The 18,547-nt window shown below is 31.6% G+C and overlaps 2 protein-coding genes and 1 pseudogene across 2 annotated transcripts in view; all 3 read left to right on the forward strand.

Annotated features, from left to right (window-relative positions):
• LOC21391217 (protein KINESIN LIGHT CHAIN-RELATED 1) overlaps window positions 1-2,714 on the forward strand; it is a 4,212-nt gene extending 1,498 nt beyond the window's left edge. Inside the window, exons 2-3 of the mRNA XM_010108963.2 lie at window positions 832-1,740; window positions 2,272-2,714. Coding sequence (XP_010107265.1) covers window positions 832-1,740; window positions 2,272-2,506 — 1,144 coding nt within the window. The 3' untranslated portion in view covers window positions 2,507-2,714. The remainder of the gene's footprint in view (window positions 1-831; window positions 1,741-2,271) is intronic.
• A 2,526-nt stretch (window positions 2,715-5,240) lies between these two features.
• On the forward strand, window positions 5,241-7,798 carry LOC21391218 (bidirectional sugar transporter SWEET4). The gene is made up of 5 exons (XM_010108964.1): window positions 5,241-5,283; window positions 5,453-5,489; window positions 6,056-6,434; window positions 6,833-6,952; window positions 7,589-7,798. The coding sequence occupies exons 1-5, from the start codon at window positions 5,241-5,243 to the stop codon at window positions 7,796-7,798; spliced, it is 789 nt and encodes a 262-aa protein (XP_010107266.1).
• Window positions 7,799-10,704: 2,906 nt separating this feature from the next.
• On the forward strand, window positions 10,705-13,839 carry LOC112093747 (annotated as a pseudogene).
• Window positions 13,840-18,547: the final 4,708 nt, after the last annotated feature.

Below are 18,547 nucleotides of genomic sequence, written 5' to 3' on the forward strand. Positions count from 1 at the left end.
GAAAGAGTTTAAGTGGGATTGGCTACTTTGTGATCGAGTGAAAAGTTTGAGGTGAATTAGGATATGTCAATATTTACTTATTTAGAGCAGTCTAAGGTGCAACTAGTTGTTTGCTATTTTTGAAGTAAGCTTTTGCAGAAAAGTGCAAAAAGTACACATTTATTTTGAAAACATAACTATATAAAAAGGATTTTGATGCATCCTATGACTGTCATTAATATCTCGGTGTACCCTCATTTATTATGGAATCATTATTCAAATAAGACTTCAAAGAGTTTTATTTAGTTAAACTTTGCTGAATGTGGATGACTTGATGCTCGGCCCTGTTCGTTTCGCTCATTCAAGTTGAGAACTTGAGTTAAAAAATGATTTCATGTAAGAGAAAACATTGTAGCAAAAAAGGTTGAAATTGAATTTTTGTGAGAGAAAATACTGTAGCAAAAACTTGAGTTGTGATTTGAACTAGTGAAACGAACGGAGATCTGTAGAATTCATTTTGGCTAGATGCATCAAACTCAAAACATGTTGCAGATTGGAAACTGTTATTTTATATTATTGATTTTTTGAAAAGGAAACTTTCTTGTGTAGTTATGTTTAAGAGATAAGACATACTAAAGTTGGTTATCTGTGATTAAAGTTTGGGTGCAAAATTTTAGTCCGGCCTTTCTATCATAACTCTCAGATGGTTGTTGTTCAAATTTCTGCGTGATGTAGAACGTCCATTTGTCACAAACTTAAAGCTAGTTCTTTAGTGTCTTGAATGAGCTCATCTTAATTTATTGCCTAATAGTTCGTAAAAAGAAGTTGAGGTGAAATGGTCTAGAAATGCAGGTATTTGGCTGAGGCCCATGTTCAAGCAATGCAGTTTGATAGAGCAGAAGAATTGTGTAAGAAAACTCTCGAAATCCATCGTGTTCATAGTGAACCGGCATCTCTTGAGGAGGCAGCGGACCGAAGGCTGATGGCCCTTGTATGTGAGGCAAAGGGTGATTATGAAGCAGCCCTTGAGCATCTTGTCCTTGCCAGCATGGCAATGATTGCAAATGGGCAAGACAATGAGGTTGCTGCTATTGATGTGAGCATAGGCAACATTTACATGTCTCTTTGTCGCTTTGATGAGGCAATTTTCTCCTACCAGAAGGCACTCACTGTTTTTAAGTCATCAAAGGGCGACAACCATCCTTTGGTTGCTTCTGTCTTTGTACGTCTTGCTGACCTGTACCACCGGACTGGAAAGCTTAGGGAGTCCAAGTCATATTGTGAGAATGCACTGAGGATATATGCAAAACCTGTGCCTGGAACTACAGCAGAAGAAATTGCTTGTGGGTTGACTGAAATTTCTGCTATTTATGAGTCTGTTAATGAACCTGAGGAGGCACTGAAGCTATTGCAAAAGGCAATGAAGTTGTTGGAGGATAAACCAGGACAGCAAAGCACAATTGCAGGAATAGAGGCACGGATGGGAGTGATGTTCTATATGCTTGGACGATATGAAGAAGCAAGGAACTCTTTTGAGAATGCTGTAGCAAAACTTAGAGCTAGTGGAGAGAGAAAGTCAGCTTTCTTTGGGGTTGTGTTGAACCAGATGGGGTTGGCTTGTGTGCAGCTGTTCAAGATAGACGAAGCTGCTGAGTTGTTTGAAGAGGCAAGGGGAATATTGGAACAAGAGTGTGGTTCTTGTCATCAAGATACCATTGGGGTGTATAGCAATCTCGCAGCAACCTACGATGCTATGGGGAGGTAATATATCATATCAACCTATGGTCAGCATACTTGTAACTAACGTTGATTAAATCAACTTATCAAGGAAAAATAATTAATAAAATCACGATAAGGATAAATATTCTCTGCCTGCCCTTTGACCTAAGCCAATGAAACTGGATTCTAAAATGGTAAAAGATATGATTATTGGTAATTGGTCAATACTGTGAAATCATCTAACTTTCATAAAGGACTTAATATTGCAATCTTTCTTTGTTGTGATAGTTGAAAATTTGAATCCATGTATATACAAATGTGTAGTTCTTATGATCTCTGTATGTTTTGACCTATCTCCGTTCTTTCCGGTTTCCAGATGTCATAAGATATGCAAACATAAAAGTTTGGTTTATCAAGATCTTTGTTATGGATTGTGTTTCTCTTGTTTTTTACAACATGTTCTCTTGTTTCTCTTGTTTTCTCCAAGGATGACTTCTGCTTTTATTTACTTCCAGTTCAATTTGTAGCTGCACTGTTTACTCTCTCTCTCTCACTCTAATTGGATTGCTGCAGAGTCGATGATGCAATTGAGATCCTGGAGTATGTACTTAAATTGCGAGAAGAAAAGCTTGGAATTGCAAATCCCGATTTTGAGGATGAGAAGCGAAGGCTAGCTGAGCTTCTGAAAGAAGCAGGCAAGACTCGAGACAGAAAGGCTAAATCACTCGAAAACCTCATTGATCCAAACTCAAAGAAGACGAAGAAAGAGGTGACAAAGAGATGGCCTGGTTTGGGGTTTAGAATTTGAAGAAACATCCTCATTACTCTTCTGCGTTCATCTGATTTCTTACGAAGTGCACATTATGTAACATAGATCATATCGTGTATAGGGTTGAAGTCTCTTAATACGGCGAGGTTTTCGGTTTCTTGAGCTTTGAAAATTCTCATTTATTTTTCTCCCGTTAATTATTTTATTGAATGTCTGCTGTTGCGAGCTTGAAGTTGTTCACTGAAAAGGCAAAATGAATGTTCATCTTGAGTGAATAAGATTCTTTTATGTTTTCTTCCCACATCTCATTTCTGTTTGCAAGAGTTTTGGGTATTTTGCTCCGCTTTACTGTACAAGTTGTGCAATTTTCATGGTGGATTGAATCGTCAATCTTGCTAATAATATGTATGATTCATACATTAGCTGTACAAAAATTACCCAGTTCATATTCTGCTGATAAACATGGTAGGATTTTGTTAATAATTGATTTTCCGTACAATACAGGACAACTATATTATTTATCATAAAATACCGGCTAAAAAAAATAGCAAATTGCATAATTTACCTTTGAGTATGCGTGAGTTTAAATTTTTATTTTTTATTCTTATCAATATTTTTTATTAATGTAATAATTTAACTAAAAAAATTATTAAATAAAAATAAAGAGTAAAAATTTTAACTCATGTATCTTTAAAAGATATTTATCAAAATTACCTCAGCATTACCACCTGCTTGTCTGGCAAAAGGATTATCTCTCTCACAAAAAGTTGAAGAACTGTCGATCATTCCATATTCATCATCTATACTTTTTTTTTTTTTTCCTGCGGGACTAAAGTTCTATGATTTTGATTATTTTATTAGTTGGGCCAATACACCACTATATACTAATTCGTAGCCGAACCTAATATTGAATAAATTCTTGATAATTTGAAGCCGTTAGCTTAAAGTTTGGAACAATTATTAGCTGACTATGAATCAAATATTGAAAGTAGACCATTATAAAATAGAGGAAAACAAACTGAAAGATTCAGAAAGCTAAATGGGTTCGACTGTAAACCAATTAAAATGAAATGTTACGAAAGTGTAAAAGACCATGAACATGCAAGATTCTCTCTCATCATTTACAAATTGTGTAAAAGACCATGAACATGCAAGATTCTCTCTCATCATTTACAAATTGTGCGATATGAATAAGCATGTAATCAACTCATTTAAGGGAGTTTTTTGGTAGGACAAGAAAAAAATAAACTGTCAATAATTTTTTATTTTCAGCTTTTAGATCTTTATAAAAACTGTCTGTTATATATATATATATATATATATATTTCAAAATAATGTCATTTTAATTAGATCTAATGATCGAAAACTAGCCCTAACAGTGGGGAGATTCTACCGAAGAAAGTCCCTTTCTATACACAGAAAGCTAATTAGTTCTTGTTAGATAGGTATTCCACTTCCAACATTTTTTTTAAAGGTCGGAAGTGATCAAACATTGATAAAGTAGTGATTAATTTTGAGAATGACAATATTCCTAATTGTTTAATTTGTAAAAAGAGAAACATGTCTACTGTAGGATATTGCTATGTAAACTTCAACCAAAAGTTTTGGATTTGGCCTGGCGATCAATCCAAACCATCAGATATCAAATGTGAAAAGTGAGACTCTAAATCAGAATTAGATTCAAGCCTAATTATGTTGTATACACCATACTTTGGACGGCATATGGAATATGTTCTTATGTACATGACTACGATTTGTAAGTTCCGACTCTTATTGATTCTCATTGTTTAAGTTGGTAATGGAAAAAAAAAAAAAAGCATACTAGATAGAAAAGTGGGAAAAAAAATAAAGTTAATCCCACAAATAGTTCTCAATTTGACTGTTAATCTCATTTTAATCATTGATTTTTAAAATGTTCTAAATTTAACTCCAATCTATTAGGTCGTTTTGGTTTAAACCTTTGAAACATGACGATATTCGTCTTTCATGTGCAAATCTCATGTCTTAAACCGTCAATTTGATAATACTCGCTAACTATTGGACTTCAATTGTAACTGATTTTAAAATTTAGGGTGCAGTTTATCAAAATCAAAAGCTTAAGGTGCATTCTTCAAAAACTGAATAGTTTAAGGTGTACCAGTGCAATTTACTCTATGCACAGTAATAATAATTATTGTTAGAATAATTTGACAGGGCTATGACATAAAAGAGAATAGTCAGATCTCGATACAATTTCTGTGGAATATTTTTTAAGTATTACATTTAAGATCATTAAGTTGTTGTTTAAAGAGACGAATTTTAAGATCTTTAATTTTGGTGTCTTGATCATCTATATCGCATATTAGGTTTATATTGGTAGTAAGTTGCATATACATAATCAAAAAAGTAATTTCCATATATGTTTAATTAGTTTTCTAATTCACGAGTAAGGAATAATATTCGATAGAATAAACTGAAAAAAAAAAAAAAAAAACTCCATAAGTACTATTTATTAATGATTTAATATGAGCCGATTTATTATTACTAGTCAAATTATTAGTGCTAAACTTATTTAGATTTTTAAGCATCTCTTCTCGCTTATTGGCCTAGCTATATTTATCAAGTAAGTCAAAACAGTATAAGTAATGGTTTTCTTTTAATTAGCTTTACAATTTCGCCAGTACATAATTCATATATATATATATGTGTGTGTGTGTGTGTGTGTGTGTGTGTGTGTCACTCTTAGCTTCGTCATTTCTTCATTTTCTTATCATCATCAGATAATATTTCAAAAATGGTTTCTACTGAAGCTGCTCGAACTGCAGTTGGTATAATAGGTAATACTTATATACATATAATTATTGGTCAAAAGTAATTCAGTTTTTATGATCTATTTTTTTGTATGTGCGCCTGCATGTGTATATTTTCAGCTAATTATTGTCGTTTCTTGCTCTTCTTAAAACCAAAAGTGTTACTACAACGTTTCGTTGTTTTGCTCATTTTCAGGAAACATCATCTGCCTCTTCTTCTATTTATCACCAGTGTAAGCTTATAATTCATTAATTGTTATACATAATCTCTGCTTTCCTTTAGCTTCTTAAACGGCAGATCAAAAAGAACATTATGGGTTGTTGTACTATTTAGGAGTCTTCCGCAATAAAGGCAGTTCATGTTTCTAAATGTTATTAGTAAATTAAATCACAGTCACAACAAAGTTAAATAGTGAATAAATCTAATCACGGTTTTAAAACAATAAAGAATTTCATGGCGGGGCATGAAAACCCTATTGGCAACGCTTTGTTTTAAACCCTCATATCGGTATTAAATTTCTTTTTTTTTTTTCATTTTAATATTGATACATTGACAAAATCAAACGCTCAGAAACATAAACTACTCTCATATCGGTATTAAATTTTATTTTTTAAAAAATTTTAGTATTGATACATGGATAAAATCAAACATTCATAACATAAACTACTGAAAGGGCATGCCTACATTTAAAAAAAGAAAAAAAGTTAAAGCATGCACATAGAAAGACAAGATGTATGTACGTATATTTTTTTTAATACATGTTGAGTATTTAAATAATAAATAATGATATGTTTTTAGGCCAACTTTTGTGCGCATATGGAAGAAAAGGTCAGTAGAGCAGTACATAGCATTCCCATACCTTGCAGCCCTAATAAACTGTTTGGCGTGGACCATCTACGGGCTGCCCATGGTGCAGCCTGGTAGCATCCCGGTCCTAACTATTAGCGCCGCCGGGGTCGCGGTCGAGTCTGTCTATGTTGTGCTCTTCTTCATCTTCTCCGATAAGCGAAAAAGGCTCAAAGTGCTTCTAATCTTGCTCGTTGGCCTCTCATTCAATGCTCTTCTTGGTTGTCTGGTTCTTACGTTAGTTCATACACACAAGAAGAGGTCCAAGATTGTCGGCATCATATGTGCCTCCTTTAGTGTTCTCATGAACTTTTCTCCATTGGCAGTCATGGTTAGCCGAATCACTCTAATTTGCATGCTTTTTTTTTAAAGGGAATTTGCATGCTTGTATATATTGTACAATTTGCTAACCATATATTATATGTATCAACAAAACTCTGTAACCTTTAGTACAAATAGGCGATATTCACGACGACGGTTAAAAACGTTATCATATGCATTATCTGATGCACACATGGCATGATGCACTGACAAATATATATATATATATATATATATATATATATATTGTATACTGCCTCCACATGAATAAACCAAGAAAAAAAAATTATTGCATGTATCGACAAAAATATTCACAGATTATTATGTACCAGTCACTTATGATGCCACAATATGTGAGCCACAGAATAAACGTAATTGAGGAAATTTTTTTTTTCCTTTCTGGTGCAGAAACTGGTGATCACGACAAAAAGCGTGGAGTTTATGCCATTCTACCTGTCCTTTGCTTCCTTTGTCAATAATGCTGCCTGGGTTATTTATGCTCTTCTCCGCTTTGATTCTTTTGTCCTTGTAATTCGTTAACTCGAGCTCTTTCTCTTATAGTATAATTATATAACATTACATAACATATTTCTACCAAAAGAAAAAAAAACATCACACAACAATAAATGATAAAGAGTACTAGGATTATAATAACTCTAATCTCAATTTATTAATACCAATTATGTGGGTTGTCATTTTTTTTATTTATAGGTGTTTTAAAAGTTGTCACGTTAATTAATTATAACAAGATTTTACATCTGTAAGTAAAAAGATGACAACTAGCTGACACGTGAGTTACATAAAAAGTTGAGATTAGAATTAGGCATCGTTCATTTCACCGATTCGAGTTTTTAGTTTTAAGTTTCTACAGTAAAAAGTTCTCAGAAAATGTCACATCTAACTTTTTCTGTTACAGTAAAAAGCTTTTAGAAAATGTCACATCTCAGTTCGAATTGAAAATTCGAATCCGTGAAGTGAACGAGGCCTTAATATGTCCGGGACTATTATGAATTTGTGTCTATGAATAGTACTATCTATTCATTGGTTAGATGAATCTCCTACTGTATCTACATATACGTGTGCATTCTACCCCTTTATGTACGTATATTTCCATTGAGATACTAAGGAACTGATGGCAGCTGTTTGGGCTGCGATTCCTATCAGATACCCAATGGCCTAGGCTTACTGTTTGGGCTGACCCAGCTGATTCTTCATGCTGTGTACTCTAAGTCCACAAAGGAACTGATGGCAGCGAGGAAGGGGCCGAAGGGCAAAGAAGTTGATTTGTCAGATGATGTTGTGGCTGAAGAACCGCCCAAGAAGATCATAGGCATCATCACTCCTGAGAATGGTCCTGATTCTGATAATCATTAAACGTGATGGTCATCACAAACATGACGAGCTCCTGATCTATTTTCCACCATCTGATTCTCATCCTCATTATTAGAGTAGCTAGAGAAGCTTTAATTTGTCTACGTGAGCTAATTATATATGACGTCCATGTTCACAATGGGACAATAATTAGTCGTAACAAAATTCTCTCCTGTATCTTTTAAAATGTGGAAATATATATTCCCTTAAGCACTTAGTATATCCATATATATATATGTCTATATAGATATCATGTATGTATTTAAAGTACGTTTACACTTTATTCCTCTTGTTTATAATAATCAGATAAAGATAAATATTCCTTTGACGTAAAGGGCAATTTATAATAAGGCTGTATAAAGGGAAAGGATTCACTATTCGTATTGTACTTCTAAACACTTTGGAATATTTTTGAGAGAGATCTGTGCGTTGAATTACCGGTAGAAAATCGGAGGAAACTTTTCTAGGGACCTAGAGAAGACTGTACACTATATGTGGGATTGTCTTACACTGCATGTCTATGGACGTAGCTATATAAATATATGTTTTTACGACTATACTTAAAACTTTTGTGTTCGTTTTAATTTGAATTGAGAATTTAATTTTTACGTTGCTTGTATATGTTAAGGAAAATATCCAGTCGACGCTCATGTGCTGTACACTAGCTAGCTATATTTGGTTGTCAATATCCCATTTTTTGTGTAATTGTTGTATCATATAAAATCAGTGATAGGACAATTAATTACTTCCTTTAATTTATGTATCAATTATGTAAAGCTAGTATACTTGTTTCTTTCTTTCAAAAAAACAAAACAAAAACAAAAACCACTTGTAGTGGGATTGAGAAATCTAGATTATCCTTCTTCTTTTTTATCTTTTGTTTTTCTGTTTTCCTACATTATTGTTGGACTTCAAAGCACCTATGGTCCGAAAGTCAATGATTTAAATTTGAGAAAAGTACATGGTTTGCTATGATTTTGTATGGGCCTATTATTTATATCATTCTAAGTAATTAAATGTCATCGTGACTTTTTATTTTTTATTATTAATTGAATGAAAATTGTTTATTTTTTAGTGTAGTGGCGTAATTTTATTTTATTTTATTTTTTTTATTTTTTTGCCTCTTGACTGGCATTACTACTATTTTTGGTTTTTTCTTATTTGAAATAAAATTCATGAGACGGGAAAGTATTTTTTCGAATATTAATATATTGACACTGAGTGAATAAGGTATGATCATGTTTATGGAAGATCATGGCTTAGAGCATGGAGATTATGTTCGTGATTATGGAGTATCGCGAGGCGAATTGGAAATCGGATCCAACACTACCGTAGATGCTTCCGCACACACACTCGGTGCGTTTTTCCTTCAACTACTTTGATTCTTATGTGTATAAAAAATTTATAGTATCGTAATTACTTATCAACACTTTGAGGAGCCTTCTCATTATTCCCCGAGAATATGATAATGAAGAAAATTAAGCAAAAAAAATCACTTTACATTGATTATATATCCATCTACTGTCACATATATATATATACACACACAGATATTATTATTAATAGCGGCATTACTTTGTTTTTAACCCGTTTGACATTTGGTAAGTTTGTGTAAGCAAATATATGTACGTTCCCTTTTACGCAGATTAATTACGTTGTTTTCTAAGTTTGTAACAAATTTTTTATTCGATTAAATACTACTCCTCAGCACTATGAGAAGCCCTCTAGAATGACCACTACTCTCTGTCTCTGATATTGATTCTGTTAATCACATTCACGGTATCCAAGCAATATTAATTACATCTTATTGACTTCTTTGTGATTCCCCTCTTGAGAGTGTCTAAAGCTAGCGGGAATTCGTGCTCTTTTTTCCCTTTTTTTAATTATTTGGCTTCGATACTTATTCTAAAATCATAATATACACACACATATATATATATAGACCTAGTTGCAACTTTCTTTAGCATTTTCGCATTTTTAAACGAATTAACCCCGCATATGTTCTCACTCACTGATGGGCCAAAAAGTCATGTCAAATTATGTAAACACCACTTTCTTATAATAAGCTCTCAACTTGCACAAAGACAAACAACGTACCTTCTGTTGACGGTAATAAATTTTAAAACCGTTTGCGCGAATTCAATAATAAACACAGTTAAAAGCAATCAAATTATAAGAACATGCGAGAATTATAGTGATTCACCATTTATTCAATAGTTACATCTACTGTGGGGAAGAGAGAATCCACTAATTTTTAGAAGAATTACACTCTAATTGCTCTCAATGAGACCGTGGGATTTCTTAACTTACAATACCTTATTTAAATTTGTTGACTATTGCCCCAGTTGTTTCCTCCATTTAATTCAGGAATATTTCCCTCATTTATTAGGATAACGTCCCGAAAGATGGAGGTTACAATCAATCAGGATGATTTGGTTGCTTAAATTCCGTATAATTGAATTACACAGCAAATCTCAGAGCAAATATCGCATCTCTCGCGACTTGCATAGACTTGACCTCATAAGTGCTCCTAGAATCATCTTCGCCTTGATGCGGTCGACCTACTGTTGTTCTCAACTCCTTGAAGCAGTCAACCGTCTACATACGCCACTCCTTTAACTAGCGGTCTACTCTTAAGAGAACCGTCATCCGACGTGACAGCTATGGTAGAGCCATCCCTTGTTTATGACACACGGGCCCATTTGATGCCCAATTTAAGGTTTTGGATTGTACCCTACAATACCTTCAATATTGTATATTTCAGCTAGTAAATATTAATCTCGACTACTTATTAGCTAGTTCCCAAAAGAATTAAAAGAAAACAAATATTGACGTTCAACTTGTCCCTTTAAATATTGCTTTAATTAGCTCTTTCTTTGTCTTCATCATCACTTAGCACGTTCCAAACGATGGTTTCTGCTGAGGCTGCTCGAACTGTCGTTGGTATCATAGGTTGGTATAATCAAATTAGTCTTACTTCGTTTGTGTTTATAAGGAAAAATTATAATAATTAATAATAGTGTGTGTGTGCTTGCTTTAATTTAGCTTCACATATTTTTCCTTCTAATGTTGTTAGGAAGACGCATATTTATTTTTCCTGTGATTTTATCTTTTTAAAAAACTCAAAAACTGATGTCTGATCGGAACTAATGAATGTTTTGAATATTTACCGGAAACATCATTGCACTCTTCTTCCTCTTGTCCCCAGCGTAAGCTTTAATATTTAACTGTAAGTTTTCTGCTTTTGATCTTTCTTTTAGTTTATAAATACATATATAAGGTCCTAATGAATGATAATTACAATAAGGTTGCTTACATGTTATAAAGCGCAACAGATTTAATTGCCAACTTATTTTTCTTATTTATTTTCCATAATATTAATTAGAAAGAAATCGCAAACAATTTTTAGACCGACTTTTGCACGAATATGGAAGAAGGGGTCGGTGGAGCAATACTCGCCCGCTCCACACCTCGCAGCCCTAATAAGTTCCATGCTCTGGACATTCTATGCGCTGCCGATGGTGCAGCCAGGTAGCCTTCCGGTCCCGAGCATCAATGCAGCGGGGATTGTTATCGAGACTGTCTACATCATTCTGTTCTTGTTATTTTCCGACAAGAAAATGAGGTCTCAAAGTGCTTACAGTGGTGCTCTTTGGCTCTAACTTTGGTCCCTACACACTCAAAGAGGTCAACGATTGTTGGCATCATATCTGTCTTCTTTACCACCATAATGTATTCTTCACCATTGGCTATCATGGTTAGTCCCTCTAAAACCTACGCTTATCATCTTTCTTTCATATTTTATTTTTTGTGTTTCACATTTTGTAATTCTTTACAATTTTTTCTTTCTGTTTTGCTTTTTTACCTTCCTTAAAGCTCCTATACAATTTATTTGTTGGTAGCCTCTACAGTGAAATTTCTTTAAAAAAACACCGATACAACACCATGTTTTAATTGTTAGATTAAGTTTTCAATGGTCAGATTTGGATAGGTTCGTATTAAAAATTTACAACACTCCGCACATAACTACTCCCTTTGCAGATCTGACCATTGAAAAAGTAATCAAACAATCAAAATAGGGTGTTGCACTGGTGGAGTTTTTTAGGGAGTCTCCCCGTAAAGAAACCCTTATTTTTTATAATGTGCATTATTGAAATATTTTTTTCATGCTTTATTTCTGTTGACACAATTTCTTTTCAATATATCCTTTTTTTTTTTTTTCATTTTGCCAACGGGTCATGTACATTATAATTCTTTTTCGATGTGTTTTTTTGAAATAGTTTTTTTTTCCTCTCGTGCTCCTTTTGAATAATTTGTCACAAATGAGTTTTATATCAAAAGTGATCCTTATAAATATTTTTTTCTAATTGACTCACAAAAATAATTTCTTTTCTCACATATGTCTTTTTTAAATAGTTTTTTTTTTTGGTACAATACTTGTACCTATTGTTTTTTTTTATAAATACATTTTTTTTCTAATTTGCACTGTTGAGGTAATTTTTAAAATAAACTCAAAAGTACTTAATTGTGTATAAATATATTTTCCATTATATAGTAAATAAATAGTAAATAATAAACTATTTAGATAATCTCATGGTAATAAGTGCGGAGCACGTTCTCAAACTAATAATACATAAAAGAGCCAAAACGTGGTGGCCCCTCCACTTATCATTTTTTTCTTTTCTTTTTTTTACTTTTTTATCTTAATTTTTTGTAAGTTCTTTTACATTTTTTTTTTTTTAAATATGTTGTTCCTCATTTTATTCCTATGAGTAATTTTTTATTCCTTAAATAATTGTATAAATGAAATTCTTATTATTTAATGAATAATAAACATCAAGTGTCTCCAACACAACAATACGTTACAAAATTAGTGTTATAACAAATACATTATAAATGAAAGTTGTAGTCACAAGTTAGTAACAAATTATAATGATTTTTTTCCTTGAATGACATTCCATTATCATCATGGAGATGATTGAAATAAATGTGGATTTGCGCTTAGAGAAATCATGTGGACCTGTTCAGTTCGCTGATTCGAGTTTTTAATTTGAGTTGAGATATGATTTTATGTGAGAGCTTTTTACTATAGCAAAAAAGTTAGATGTGACTGTTTATAAGAGCTTTTTACTGTAGCAAAACTCAAATTTTAAACTCAAATCAGCGAAATGAACGAGGCCAGTGTCCAACACAAATTAATAAAGTGCGCGTCCTATCTGTAGGACCCATATTGTGAAATTTTATTAGTATGTGCTGATGACACATGCCTCCTATCATTGTTCTTCTACTTATCATCATTATGTACAGTTTTTTTTAGCTAAATTTTTTTGGCCAGCTTGAATATTGACGAACGGGAAAACTTTTATTGCAATTTTGCATGGCACAGAAACTGGTGATTACGACAAAAAGCGTGGAGTACATGCCGTTCTACCTCTCTTGCGACTTTTGTGAATGGTGTCGTTTGGACAGCTTACGCTCTAATCTGTTTTGACCCCATCATCATAGTAATATTTCTCAAAACTAGTCATCTTATCTCTTAGTTATCATCTTAATTTGCATTGGATACATTAAATCATAAAATCAATCGCAACCCTCAACACGGTAAGAATTAGGAAAAGCAGAAACATTCTTGTAATACCAAATCTCAATATTTGTAGATAATCACATCGACAAGCAAAAAGAGAAGAGAAAATTGTTTAACTTACTCTAAGAGTGCATAGGTCTAAATTTTTAACTCTTTATCTTGATTAATTTCCTTTTAATTAACATAGTTACTTGATAAAAAAAAATATTAATTAAGAGTAATAGATAAAATTTGGACTCGAGGAGTATTCTCCTTCGAGAAAATAAAAAGTGAGCCTATGTATGGTATGGATCAGGTACCGAATGGGCTTGGTGTATTGTTTGGACTGGCCCAACTTATTCTCTATACTGTATACTACAAGTCTACAAAACGACTCATAGCAGCAAGGGAAGAAAACGAAGTCAGTTTGTCAATGGTTGTCGTGGCTGGAGCAGAAGGAGAAGCTAAAGACAACCATTGATCTTCAAAATGGGACATAATTAATTTACGGAAATTGTAGAAAACAGGCAAATATGAAAAGCTTAAGAAAGTATATAGGCCAATTTTTAGTTATAGAAATTAATAAGTCATAACTTGTCAAGTTATGGTTTATAACCAGATAAAAGTTATGGACAAACTTGTCTAAGTTATGATTCATAGCCAAACAAGTTATGGATAAAAACCGTGAATTATTGACAATAACTTGTTAAGTTATGGTTCATAACCAGACAAGTTATGAACAAAAATAATAATTTAATATATTTATTAACTTATGTAAACTATTGACCTATTAATTTTAATTGATCGTTTATTTTCCTCTTTCTCCCATTAATTTACATACCGTCTCTTTCTACCATCTGATACTGGGCCTGGCCCATTAGATCAGAAGACAAGCAATTTTTAACTAATTATATAAAAACTATGATTTGCTAGACTATAAATGCATTATCTAAAATACAAAAGTGGTAGATAATGCATAGTAGTTACGAGTATTACCAATGATCAATGACGGCTTTGACTGTAACCAGTTATGAGTATCACCAATGATCAATTTGAGTTTAAAAAAAAAAAAAAACACCTCTCGAACGTAATGCTATTTTTATGTTAACAAATTTGATAAATTCTATATTTGATGGAGAATTTGGCTCCAAGTACAACAAATGTCAATTTGTAAATTCAATATTTTTTTTCTATTATTAATTTTGTATTTAATCATTCTAATATTATCCCTTTTATATTATTTGAATATTAAAAGTTTATTGTTACAATTTTTTTTTTTTTTGAAAATTATTCTTACAAGTTTCAAAGCATAACAATTGTAATAAAAAAATAAGATATAGATTTAAAATTACATTATGCATTAAGCACAAAATAAAACTGCACATTTAATAAAATGTCATCATTTTTATACTTTTTAATGGCAAACACAACATTGTCATTGAAATTTAAATTGAGACATCCTTCCGAATTTGGATGGTAAAAGAACGTGATAAAAAAAAAAAAATTTAAAAAAAAGAAAGCAAAAAAAAAAAAAAAAAAGTGTGCATGCTTATACTTTCTGGCCTATTTTAAAAGGAAAAAGTTGGGCCATCATGAGTTGAAGATCATGAAGTCCGTTTTCGTTGCATCACAAACTAGCTCTCTTATATGATTTCCACGCGTAACGCTTCACCTTGGTTCTTTAAATTAAATTAAACATTATCAAAGAGATCAGGATTATTTTCCACCGACCACAACCAGCCATGCCAATAATTATTGAACGTCATGTTTTACTGTTTTCCATCTTTTGAAAAAAAAAAAAAAAAGAGGAAAAAAAAAAACGGAACTTGTTATGGTTTTGTAACAACTTTTTTCCGTTGAATATACATGTATAGTTCCACAGTCCGAGGCTTTTTCTTCCAACAATTTATCTTTCGGTTTCTACTGTGACTTATTGCGATAGTACTTCCTTAATTTACCCGTGTTCTTGTATTAATCACAATTTCACATGATGTAAGAGTTTGACCTTTCTGATCTGCTATATCTCTTTTTCTAATTTTTTTTTTTATAAAAATATGAATATTATTAAAGAGATCAAAAATAAAAAGAGTATAGAGTTGAATCAATCTTCCTATTATCTCTTTCATGTTTCTGTTCATGTAACATGGCGGTTTTAATGCTCATATGTACTACGCGTGAGTTGTGACTTTATGAAACTTCACTTTATGTATATACAAGATTCAAATGACTGCTCAAGTAATTACTTAACAAGCCGATCGACTGTAATATATATATATATAATATTATATTTTAGGATTTACAATGTTGATACAATTAGTAAAATACAATTATATATATATATATATATATATAGATTCGCAACTGAAAAATGACAATTAGATTTGGACAATTTTTTTAACAAAAAAAAGAGAAAATTGATAACTTATTTGGGATCCGTAGTATTATATTCTATGTGTAATCATTATATGGAGAATTTTCTTCTTGTATTTGTTTTTAGTTTCAATGTATGGGCACCACACTAAGAATTATGAGCTGCCAATTATAGAAACGTGTTTGTATAGCTTTTACATATTATAATATGCTTAAGAGTAAGAATTTAGATTGTTTTGTTTCCACAATACTAATTAATTAGTTGTTCTAACTATATATTTCAGATTAATTGAATTTCACTTTTCTGTTTTTTTTTTTTTTTTCCTGTTCCATACTATTATCCACTTGCTTTCATAACATGCAAGCACGATATTCCATCTCCAACATATATAGAACATGATCATCCATAAGTTATTGGAGACTGAACTATCCGCAGACACTTACATTATTTGGCAAGGTTTAGTACTGTTTCTTTATGAGCTGTTTCGCAATGTTTATTTGTTCTTTTCCTGTTAACTGCATTATTGACCAAAAAGAAGGTACTCATCTCAGTTGAATATATATATATATATATATATATATATATATATGTATATATTCGTTTGCATTAGTACTCCAAATTAGCATCTTATCAGTATGCTTGGCTAAAGTTAAGGAGCTTTAGTTAATTTTAATATATCTGTTAACATGGATTAAGACCAAAAAGTTTGAAACTTGGAAGCGAGAATTAAGTACGTGCATTTTTGTGTTATCTGGAGTACTATATGTATATATAATTGTGTGTACAATAGATAAGTTCAAATTCAGGAGTTAGAGAAACGGAGAAATGAGGTTTATTGCATGCGGAACCTGCAAAGTTGGATAATAATGCGAAGAACATGTGATCTAAGTATTTGGAATCAAAAACATGGCCCCCATCAAAGTTGAAGGTTACATTTTAATAATGTCACTGATATTCTATGCCATTATATTTGTGTCGGTGCTCTAGATTATATAAGTTCTCCATAATACGGTATCCATATATATATATATATATATATATTAAGGATTATTAATCTCTTTTTTATCAGGAAATTATATACGTTAATTAGATCTCTGACTTTTAAAACATTCTAATTAAGAGTTGTTGGTCTATTAAATTGTCTCAAATTAAAATTTGGTTGACCCTACACTTAAAATCTCAATAAAAAAAAAAATATTTGTGAGGAGCAAGTGCAGTTTAATAAAAGTTGATTTTATAATTTTACATGTTAATAAAACACAATTGTTAAAAGAAGTCGTGTCTTTTTTGTTGAGATTTTAACATTCGGATAGAAAAAAAAAAGTTCATGACAACTTAGGTTTGGTTTGGTTCATGAGTTTAATACAACAAATTTAAATTTTAAAAGTTCTTACTAATGAATTCTCTCACAAAATTTAAATACAGAATAAAAACCACTGATTTAAACTCATGAACCAAACATGGCCTTAAAAATTAGGAATTTCTTCTAAATTTGACCAAATAGGTTTTGGGAAGAATCATTAAAGTAACAATGCGACATATTGCACCAGGTATCCTGAGCCTGAATCTTTGCAATCATGCACTTAATTAGTAATTTCCTCAATATAATCTCTAATATAAAACCAATATAAGGTTACAATTACAAAAAATTTCCTTATATTTCCAGCCTTTCCACGTTAAACCCTTTTTTTTCCTGAAAATTACTTTTTTTTTATCTGAACCTGAAAATTACTGTTAGATTCCCTTTTTTTTTTTTTTTTTGCAAACTCTTCTCCTGCCAGTGCCAACAATCTTGCTCAAAATTAAGGCATGAAATCGGTTTTATCTCAAAAATATAATGGGAGTCATATAATCTAATTGGATAAGTTTGGTATTTTAATAACTAAACAAGCATGAATTAAGCAACGTTTAATATAATTATTCTATATACATATATATTAAAAAATCAATATCCTTATCTCAAACTTGAAACTTTTATTCTTTTTATCTCATAAACAGAACAGAAATATTTGTTAACCCTTGCAGATGCATTGATATTAGTTTTTTCCAATATCCATATAATTAGTCCCCTTGAGTTTAAAATTTGAGGCTAAATTTGACGTGTTAACATATTTCCTCCGATTTTGAATTGTAATTTTAAAAATAAAAGATTATGTGTGAATTACAGAAATTTATGTATTCCTAAATCTATATATCGACTGTAGTGATTTTATCAATTTTCGTAGCATTCGATTATTAATATGCTAACTGAGTCTTTTTTCATTGAGTCTCGATAGTTTTCACATGTTCACCTTCATGTCTCTTTCTTTTTTTACGGTGGATTCAATTTTTATCTTTAGTTGAATACCCTTATATTTAATAGTTATTTAAGATTATATTAAAATCTGTATCAACTTAATTATTAAATAAAATTTCTCTCATTAAAAAAATCCATGCATACACACATGCATATATAGATGAAAGAAGGGAACACTCATATATTGGTCTCTGAATATCACATTATAAAAAAAAAAAATCCTTTTTGGACCGGCCCTATCTACTGACTACATTATCATGGTATTTTTTTGCCTATAGAATATAAACACTCTAATGATCCCTATAACTAAATTATTCTAATTGTATAATAAATTAAGCATCCAAAATCTTTTGGAGGTCAATCCGATATGGTTCTCAAGTGGGAGATAATTGACTGAAATGTTCGGATTTTTATGGGGTTGACTGTACAACCCAACTAAGTTTATTAAATTAATTATTAATTAGCATTAACAAAAGAAAAAGAAAAAGGAAAAAGAAAAAGGAGGAGCATCAAAATGCAGGG

The sequence above is a fragment of the Morus notabilis genome, unplaced genomic scaffold, assembly GCF_000414095.1.
Source record: "Morus notabilis unplaced genomic scaffold, ASM41409v2 Scaffold207, whole genome shotgun sequence".
Lineage (NCBI taxonomy): Eukaryota > Viridiplantae > Streptophyta > Magnoliopsida > Rosales > Moraceae > Morus > Morus notabilis.